Source organism: Oncorhynchus kisutch, linkage group LG16 (genome assembly GCF_002021735.2).
Source record: "Oncorhynchus kisutch isolate 150728-3 linkage group LG16, Okis_V2, whole genome shotgun sequence".
Lineage (NCBI taxonomy): Eukaryota > Metazoa > Chordata > Actinopteri > Salmoniformes > Salmonidae > Oncorhynchus > Oncorhynchus kisutch.
In genome coordinates this window covers 3,739,559-3,749,077 of record NC_034189.2, presented here as the reverse complement: position 1 = coordinate 3,749,077, position 9,519 = coordinate 3,739,559, and the positions used below count along the sequence as shown (strand labels likewise).

The 9,519-nt window shown below is 48.7% G+C and overlaps 1 protein-coding gene across 1 annotated transcript in view; it reads left to right on the top strand.

Moving 5' to 3' along the window:
* Window positions 1-395: 395 nt before the first annotated feature.
* LOC109884664 (cell wall protein DAN4) overlaps window positions 396-9,519 on the top strand; it is a 12,077-nt gene continuing 2,953 nt past the window's right edge. The window contains exons 1-2 of the mRNA XM_031791603.1: window positions 396-849; window positions 1,426-1,815. Coding sequence (XP_031647463.1) covers window positions 816-849; window positions 1,426-1,815 — 424 coding nt within the window. The 5' untranslated portion in view covers window positions 396-815. The remainder of the gene's footprint in view (window positions 850-1,425; window positions 1,816-9,519) is intronic.

The window sequence follows — 9,519 nt, the reverse complement described above, 5'->3', positions numbered from 1 at the left end:
GGACTGATTTAGACCTGGGACACCAGGTGGTTGATTCCACTCTAATCGGGGACTGATTTAGACCTGGGACACCAGGTGGGTGATTCCCCTCTAATCGGGGACTGATTTAGACCTGGGACACCAGGTGGGTGATTCCCCTCTAATCGGGGCCTGATTTAGACCTGGGACACCAGGTGGGTGATTCCCCTCTAATCGGGGCCTGATTTAGACCTGGGACACCAGGTGGGTGATTCCCCTCTAATCGGGGCCTGATTTAGACCTGGGACACCAGGTGGGTGATTCCCCTCTAATCAGGTGGGTGATTCCCCTCTAATCAGGGACTGAATTAGACCTGGGACACCAGGTGGGTGATTCCCCTCTAATCAGGGACTGATTTAGACCTGGGACACCAGGTGGGTGATTCCCCTCTACTCAGAGACTGATTTAGTGATTCTCCTCTAATCAGGGACTGAATTAGACCTGGGACACCAGGTGGGTGATTCCCCTCTACTCAGAGACTGATTTAGTGATTCCCCTCTACTCAGGGCCTGATTTAGACCTGGGTTATATTAGTAATCAGGTAGAAGTGAAAACTGCAGAGTTCGTAGGGTCAGAGTTGAATACCTACAGTATGTTGGTTTCATCTAATATGAGGATACAGAGGAGACGAGGAGAAGTGACTATAGTCTACTAAGAGACAGCCCAGCTAGCGGTTTGTGGTCTGTGACTCAATTCCTGTCAGAGAGAGACGCTGAGGAGAAACATACTTTACTTTCGTCTCTACACGTGTGACAGACTTGGTACTGTCCAAACCCATAAGGTGATAAATCATCAATATGCCATCGATCTGCATTCAGATCTATGTCCTGGGTGAGTTTATCAATTGTTTATTGTTCTAAAACACTTATTTCCTCTCACAATTATCTCTCTGTTATCTCTCTCTCTCTGTTATCTCTCTCTGTTCTCTCTCTCCCTCTCTGTTCTCTGTGTTATCTCTCCCTCTCTGTTATCTCTCTCTGTTCTCTCTCCCTCTCTGTTATCTCTCTCTGTTCTCTGTGTTATCTCTCCCTATCTGTTATCCCTCTCTGTTATCTCTCTCTGTTCTCTATGAAATCTCTCCCTCTCTGTTATCCCTCTCTGTTCTCTGTGTTATTTCTCTCTCTGTTATCTCTCTCTGTTCTCTGTGTTATCTCTCCCTCTCTGTTATCCCTCTCAATTATCTCTCTCTGTTCTGTGTTATCTCTCCCTCTCTTATCTCTCTCTGTTCTCTCTCTCTCTCAATTATCTCTATCTGTTCTCTCTCTCTCTGTTCTCTGTGTTATCTCTCCCTCTCTGTTATCTCTCTCTTCTTTCCATCCATTCCCTCCCTATCACAGTGATATGTTTAGTCAGCATGTGTCGGATGAGTCTGAATGAGCTGTTTTCTCTATTTCTCCTGTCCTCCAGGCCTCCTGGTGCTGGTGGGGTCCAGAGCAGAGGAAGTTTCTGTTGAAGGCAGCATATCCATCAACTCCACCTCCACCCCTACTGATACCCCCTCTACAGCCAGCCTGAGCCCCTCTACAGCCAGCCTGACCCCCTCTACAGCCAGCCTGAGCCCCTCTACAGCCAGCCTGACCCCCTCTACAGCCAGCCTGACCCCCTCTACAGCCAACCTGACCCCCTCTACAGCCAACCTGTCCCCCTCTACAGCCAGCCTGACCCCCTCTACAGCCAGCCTGACCCCCTCTACAGCCAACCAGACCGCCCAGACTACATCGTCAGGGTTGACAGCCCTCAGCCAATCACAGGGCAGGGAGACCACTGCGACCACGGAAACCACAACATCATTACCAGGTAACGGACAACTTGTGTGTGTGTCTGTCTTTAGTCCCTGCTCTCTCTCTCTGTCTGTCTTCAGTCCCTGCTCTCTCTCTCTCTGTCTGTCTTCAGTCCCTGCTCTCTCTCTCTCTGTCTGTCTTCAGTCCCTGCTCTCTCTCTGTCTGTCTTTAGTCCCTGCTCTCTCTCCCTGTCTGTCTTCAGTCCCTGCTCTCTCTCTCTCTGTCTGTCTTTAGTCCCTGCTCTCTCTCTGTCTGTCTTCAGTCCCTGCTCTCTCTCTCTGTCTGTCTTTAGTCCCTGCTCTCTCTCTCTGTCTGTCTTTAGTCCCTGCTCTCTCTCTCTGTCTGACTTCAGTCCCTGCTCTCTCTCCCTGTCTGTCTTTAGTCCCTGCTCTCTCTCTCTCTCAATGTAGCAGTGACAGGTTTAGGTTACTGTCATTCATATTCACCCAGTTCAATGTGACAGGTTTAGGTTACTGTCATTCATATTCACCCAGTTCAATGTAACAGTGACAGGTTTAGGTTACTGTCATTCATATTCACCCAGTTCAATGTAACAGTGATGGGTTTAGGTTACTGTCATTCATATTCACCCAGTTCAATGTAACAGTGACAGGTTTAGGTTACTGTCATTCATATTCACCCAGTTCAATGTAACAGTGATGGGTTTAGGTTACTGTCATTCATATTCACCCAGTTCAATGTAACAGTGACAGGTTTAGGTTACTGTCATTCATATTCACCCAGTTCAATGTAACAGTGATGGGTTTAGACTACTACATGATACTAGAATGTTCCCTGTACCTATCATGAGGTTGCTACAGCCTAGCCTATGAATGAAAGATTACAATGTAGGCACACAGGTCGAGAGACAAATTTGAGTCATCAAGGTGACAGACGATTGACACATTCAATACTCTTGTCTGCATCTAGTTGATATAGGGTGTAATCATTAGTCCAACAGTTGCAAACGAGAGTTTCTATTGGACAAATTCAGGCATGTATTCCGTTTCCTTCAGTTTTTAAAATGTTTTTCAACAGAAATGGCGGAATGAATACACCCCTGATTACATAAATGATCCCTGTCATAGCAGCCATATACAAACAGCATGATCACTGTCATAGCAGCCACATACAAACAGCATGATCACTGTCATAGCAGCCACATACAAACAGCATGATCACTGTCATAGCAGCCACATACAAACAGCATGATCACTGTCATAGCAGCCACATACAAACAGCATGATCACTGTCATAGCAGCCACATACAAACAGCATGATCACTGTCATAGCAGCCACATACAAACAGCATGATCACTGTCATAGCAGCCACATACAAACAGCATGATCACTGTCATAGCAGCCACATACAAACAGCATGATCACTGTCATAGCAGCCACATACAAACAGCATGATCCCTTTGCCTGTTGTATAATTCCATCTACATCTATCTCTGTCCTCCTCCTTTCACCTTTTCTCTTGTGGACTTAAATGCAACAACACAACAGCTGTCTGTGACCAGATGAAAAAATCCTTTCCAAGCCAAACCTTCATACCATCAGGCAGGGAAGGCAAGCGGTTAGAGCAGGTAGCCTAGTGGTTAGAGCAGGTAGCCTAGTGGTTAGAGACAGGTAGCCTAGTGGTTAGAGCAGGTAGCCTAGTGGTTAGAGCCTAGTGGTTAGAGCAGGTAGCCTAGTGGTTAGAGCCTAGTGGTTAGAGCAGGTAGCCTAGTGGTTAGAGCCTAGTGGTTAGAGCAGGTAGCCTAGTGGTTAGAGCCTAGTGGTTAGAGCAGGTAGCCTAGTGGTTAGAGCCTAGTGGTTAGAGCAGGTAGCCTAGTGGTTAGAGCCTAGTGGTTAGAGCAGGTAGCCTAGTGGTTAGAGCCTAGTGGTTAGAGCAGGTAGCCTAGTGGTTAGAGCCTAGTGGTTAGAGCAGGTAGCCTAGTGGTTAGAGCCTAGTGGTTAAAGCAGGTAGCCTAGTGGTTAGAGCCTAGTGGTTAGAGCAGGTAGCCTAGTGGTTAGAGCCTAGTGGTTAGAGCAGGTAGCCTAGTGGTTAGAGCAGGTAGCCTAGTGGTTAGAGCCTAGTGGTTAGAGCAGGTAGCCTAGTGGGTAGAGCCTAGTGGTTAGAGCAGTTAGCCTAGTGGTTAGAGCAGGTAGCCTAGTGGTTAGAGCCTAGTGGTTAGAGCAGGTAGCCTAGTGGTTAGAGCCTAGTGGTTAGAGCAGGTACCCTAGTGGTTAGAGCCTAGTGGTTAGAGCAGGTAGCCTAGTGGTTAGAGCAGGTAGCCTAGTGGTTAGAGCAGGTAGCCTAGTGGTTAGAGCCTAGTGGTTAGAGCAGGTAGCCTAGTGGTTAGAGCCTAGTGGTTAGAGCAGGTAGCCTAGTGGTTAGAGCCTAGTGGTTAGAGCAGGTAGCCTAGCGTTTAGAGCAGGTAGCCTAGTGGTTAGAGCAGGAAGCCTAGTGGTTAGAGCAGGTAGCTTAGTGGTTAGAGCAGGTAGCTTAGTGGTTAGAGCAGGTAGCCTAGTGGTTATAGCAGGTAGCCTAGTGGTTAGAGCAGGTAGCCTAGTGGTTAGAGCAGTGAGCTAGGCTCACTGCTCTCACTGCACTAGGCTAGAGCAGGTAGCCTAGTGGTTAGAGCCTAGTGGTTAGAGCAGGTAGCCTAGTGGTTAGAGCCTAGTGGTTAGAGCAGGTTTGCCTAGTGGTTAGAGCAGGTAGCCTAGTGGTTAGAGCAGGTAGCCTAGTGGTTAGAGCAGGTAGCCTAGTGGTTAGAGCCTAGTGGTTAGAGCAGGTAGCCTAGTGGTTAGAGCAGGTAGCCTAGTGGTTAGAGCAGGTAGCCTAGTGGTTAGAGCCTAGTGGTTAGAGCAGGTAGCCTAGTGGTTAGAGCCTAGTGGTTAGAGCAGGTAGCCTAGTGGTTAGAGCCTAGTGGTTAGAGCAGGTAGCCTAGCGTTTAGAGCAGGTAGCCTAGTGGTTAGAGCAGGAAGCCTAGTGGTTAGAGCAGGTAGCTTAGTGGTTAGAGCAGGTAGCTTAGTGGTTAGAGCAGGTAGCCTAGTGGTTATAGCAGGTAGCCTAGTGGTTAGAGCAGGTAGCCTAGTGGTTAGAGCAGTGAGCTAGGCTCACTGCTCTCACTGCACTAGGCTAGAGCAGGTAGCCTAGTGGTTAGAGCCTAGTGGTTAGAGCAGGTAGCCTAGTGGTTAGAGCCTAGTGGTTAGAGCAGGTTTGCCTAGTGGTTAGAGCAGGTAGCCTAGTGGTTATAGCAGGTAGTCTAGTGGTTAGAGCAGGTAGCCTAGTGGTTAGAGCCTAGTGGTTAGAGCAGGTAGCCTAGTGGTTAGAGCAGGTAGCCTAGTGGTTAGAGCAGGTAGCCTAGTGGTTAGAGCAGGTAGCCTAGTGTGGTTAGAGCAGGTAGCCTAGTGGTTAGAGCCTAGTGGTTAGAGCCTAGTGGTTAGAGCAGGTAGCCTAGTGGTTAGAGCCTAGTGGTTAGAGCAGGTAGCCTAGTGGTTGGAGCAGGTAGCCTAGTGGTTGGAGCAGCTAGCCTAGTGGTTAGAGCCTAGTGGTTAGAGCAGGTAGCCTAGTGGTTAGAGCAGGTAGCCTAGTGGTTAGAGCAGGTAGCCTAGTGGTTAGAGCAGGTAGCCTAGTGGTTAGAGCAGGTAGCCTAGTGTGGTTAGAGCAGGTAGCCTAGTGGTTAGAGCCTAGTGGTTAGAGCAGGTAGCCTAGTGGTTAGAGCCTAGTGGTTAGAGCAGGTAGCCTAGTGGTTGGAGCAGGTTGCCTAGTGGTTAGAGCAGGTAGCCTAGTGGTTAGAGCAGGTAGCCTAGTGGTTAGAGCAGGTAGCCTAGTGTGGTTAGAGCAGGTAGCCTAGTGGTTAGAGCCTAGTGGTTAGAGCCTAGTGGTTAGAGCAGGTAGCCTAGTGGTTAGAGCCTAGTGGTTAGAGCAGGTAGCCTAGTGGTTAGAGCCTAGTGGTTAGAGCAGGTAGCCTAGTGGTTAGAGCCTAGTGGTTAGAGCAGGTAGCCTAGTGGTTAGAGCCTAGTGGTTAGAGCAGGTAGCCTAGTGGTTAGAGCCTAGTGGTTAGAGCAGGTTTGCCTAGTGGTTAGAGCAGGTAGCCTAGTGGTTAGAGCAGGTAGCCTAGTGGTTAGAGCAGGTAGCCTAGTGGTTAGAGCCTAGTGGTTAGAGCAGGTAGCCTAGTGGTTAGAGCAGGTAGCCTAGTGGTTAGAGCAGGTAGCCTAGTGGTTAGAGCAGGTAGCCTAGTGTGGTTAGAGCAGGTAGCCTAGTGGTTAGAGCCTAGTGGTTAGAGCCTAGTGGTTAGAGCAGGTAGCCTAGTGGTTAGAGCCTAGTGGTTAGAGCAGGTAGCCTAGTGGTTGGAGCAGGTAGCCTAGTGGTTGGAGCAGCTAGCCTAGTGGTTAGAGCCTAGTGGTTAGAGCAGGTAGCCTAGTGGTTAGAGCAGGTAGCCTAGTGGTTAGAGCAGGTAGCCTAGTGGTTAGAGCAGGTAGCCTAGTGGTTAGAGCAGGTAGCCTAGTGTGGTTAGAGCAGGTAGCCTAGTGGTTAGAGCCTAGTGGTTAGAGCCTAGTGGTTAGAGCAGGTAGCCTAGTGGTTAGAGCCTAGTGGTTAGAGCAGGTAGCCTAGTGGTTGGAGCAGGTTGCCTAGTGGTTAGAGCAGGTAGCCTAGTGGTTAGAGCAGGTAGCCTAGTGGTTAGAGCAGGTAGCCTAGTGTGGTTAGAGCAGGTAGCCTAGTGGTTAGAGCCTAGTGGTTAGAGCAGGTAGCCTAGTGGTTAGAGCCTAGTGGTTAGAGCAGGTAGCCTAGTGGTTGGAGCAGGTTGCCTAGTGGTTAGAGCAGGTAGCCTAGTGGTTAGAGCAGGTAGCCTAGTGGTTAGAGCAGGTTGCCTAGTGGTTACAGCCTAGTGGTTAGAGTCTAGTGGTTAGAGCAGGTAGCCTAGTGGTTAGAGCCTAGTGGTTAGAGCAGGTAGCCTAGTGGTTGGAGCAGGTAGCCTAGTGGTTGGAGCAGCTAGCCTAGTGGTTAGAGCCTAGTGGTTAGAGCAGGTAGCCTAGTGGTTAGAGCAGGTAGCCTAGTGGTTAGAGCAGGTAGCCTAGTGGTTAGAGCAGGTAGCCTAGTTGTTAGAGCAGGTAGCCTAGTGGTTAGAGCAGGTAGCCTAGTGGTTAGAGCAGGTAGCCTAGTGGTTAGAGCAGGTAGCCCAGTGGTTAGAGCAGGTAGCCTAGTGGTTAGAGCAGGTAGCCTAGTGTGGTTAGAGCAGGTAGCCTAGTGGTTAGAGCCTAGTGGTTAGAGCAGGTAGCCTAGTGGTTGGAGCAGGTAGCCTAGTGGTTAGAGCAGGTTGCCTAGTGGTTACAGCCTAGTGGTTAGAGCCTAGTGGTTAGAGCAGGTAGCCTAGTGGTTAGAGCCTAGTGGTTAGAGCAGGTAGCCTAGTGGTTGGAGCAGGTAGCCTAGTGGTTAGAGCAGGTTGCCTAGTGGTTACAGCCTAGTGGTTAGAGCCTAGTGGTTAGAGCAGGTAGCCTAGTGGTTAGAGCCTAGTGGTTAGAGCAGGTAGCCTAGTGGTTGGAGCAGGTAGCCTAGTGGTTAGAGCAGGTAGCCTAGTGGTTGGAGCAGGTAGCCTAGTGGTTGGAGCAGCTAGCCTAGTGGTTAGAGCAGGTAGCCTAGTGGTTAGAGCATGTAGCCTAGTGGTTAGAGCAGGTAGCCTAGTGGTTAGAGCAGGTAGCCTAGTGGTTAGAGCAGGTAGCCTAGTGGTTAGAGCAGGTAGCCTAGTGGTTAGAGCAGGTAGCCTAGTGGTTAGAGCAGGTAGCCTAGTGGTTAGAGCAGGTAGCCTAGTGTGGTTAGAGCAGGTAGCCTAGTGGTTAGAGCCTAGTGGTTAGAGCCTAGTGGTTAGAGCAGGTAGCCTAGTGGTTAGAGCCTAGTGGTTAGAGCAGGTAGCCTAGTGGTTGGAGCAGGTAGCCTAGTGGTTGGAGCAGCTAGCCTAGTGGTTAGAGCAGCTAGCCTAGTGGTTAGAGCACGTAGCCTAGTGGTTAGAGACAGGTAGCCTAGTGGTTAGAGCAGGTAGCCTAGTGGTTAGAGTCTAGTGGTTAGAGCAGGTAGCCTAGTGGTTGATCAGCTAGCCTAGTTGTTAGAGCCTAGTGGTTAGAGCAGGTATCCTAGTGGTTAGAGCCTAGTGGTGAGAGCAGGTAGCCTAGTGGTTAGAGCATTGGACTAGTAACCGAAAGATCGAATCCCCCGAGCTGACAAGGTAAAAATCTGTCCTTCTGCCCCTGAACTGTTCCCCGGTAGGACGTCATTGTAAATAACATTTTTTCTTAACTGACTTAAATTAAAGATAAAATGTAAAAAACGCTACACACAGCCTACATCATCACGTCATGGTCAACATAGCTACTAGAACTAACGCGTTAGTAAACCCGCTACAATCATTCAGTACAGTCAGCAAGCGGTTTAGCAGTTACACCAGTCGGCCCCGGTGGCAATACATTTGTAAAATCAAAAGCCTTACCTTGACTTGGAAGAGTTCCAGTGTTGTGTTGGAAAGTCATAACCAGATAGCTAACATAGCTGCCCTCTGTCATAGCCAGCTAGCTAACATAGCATCCCTCTGTTATAGCCAGCTAGCTAACATAGCATCCCTCTGTCATAGCCAGCTAGCTAACATAGCATCCCTCTGTCATAGCCAGCTAGCTAACATAGCATCCCTCTGTTATAGCCAGCTAGCTAACATAGCATCCCTCTGTTATAGTCAGCTAGCTAATATAGCATCCCTCTGTTATAGCCAGCTAGCTAACATAGCATCCCTCTGTTATAGCCAGCTAGCTAACATAGCATCCCTCTGTTATAGCCAGCTAGCTAACATGGCATCCCTCTGTTATAGCCAGCTAGCTAACATAGCATCCCTCTGTTATAGTCAGCTAGCTAATATAGCATCCCTCTGTTATAGCCAGCTAGCTAACATAGCATCCCTCTGTTTGAGCCGGGTGTTTGAGTAGGCTAAACTATCTAGCTGCACTTGATAGATAAGTAAAACTGGAAGAAAATAAAATACTTTCTCTCTTTGTTTGAGCCGGGTGTTTTCAGTAACTAAACTAGCCAGCTGCGTTCACTTTCACAGCGAAAGTTTTAAAATAAATAAAGCCAAATATAGCTATCTCTCTTTCTCTCATAGCTGCCCTCTGTTATAGCCAGCTAGCTAACATAGCTGCCCTCTGTTATAGCCAGCTAGCTAACATAGCATCCCTCTGTTATAGCCAGCTAGCTAACATAGCTGCCCTCTGTTATAACCAGATAGCTAACATAGCTGCCCTCTGTTATAGCCAGCTAGCTAACATAGCTGCCCTCTGTTAAAGCCAGCTAGCTAACATAGCTGCCCTCTGTTATAGCCAGCTAGCTAACATAGCTGCCCTCTGTTATAGCCAGCTAGCTAACATAGCTGCCCTCTGTTATAGCCAGCTAGCTAACATAGCTGCCCTCTGTTATAGCCAGCTAGCTAACATAGCTGCCCTCTGTTATAGCCAGCTAGCTAACATAGCTGCCCTCTGTTTGAGCAGGGTGTTTCAGTAGGCTAAACTAGCTAGCAGCATTTGCTAGATAAGTAATTGAAACTGAAAAAACGACTCTCTCTCTCTCTCTCTCTTTCTCTCTCGCTTCTGCTTAATTTTGGAGGAAATGTATTTGTTCAAAACTGTTCAACAATTGTCTTTCTCTCTCTATGAGTCAACTACTCACCACATTTTAGACACTGCAGTGCTA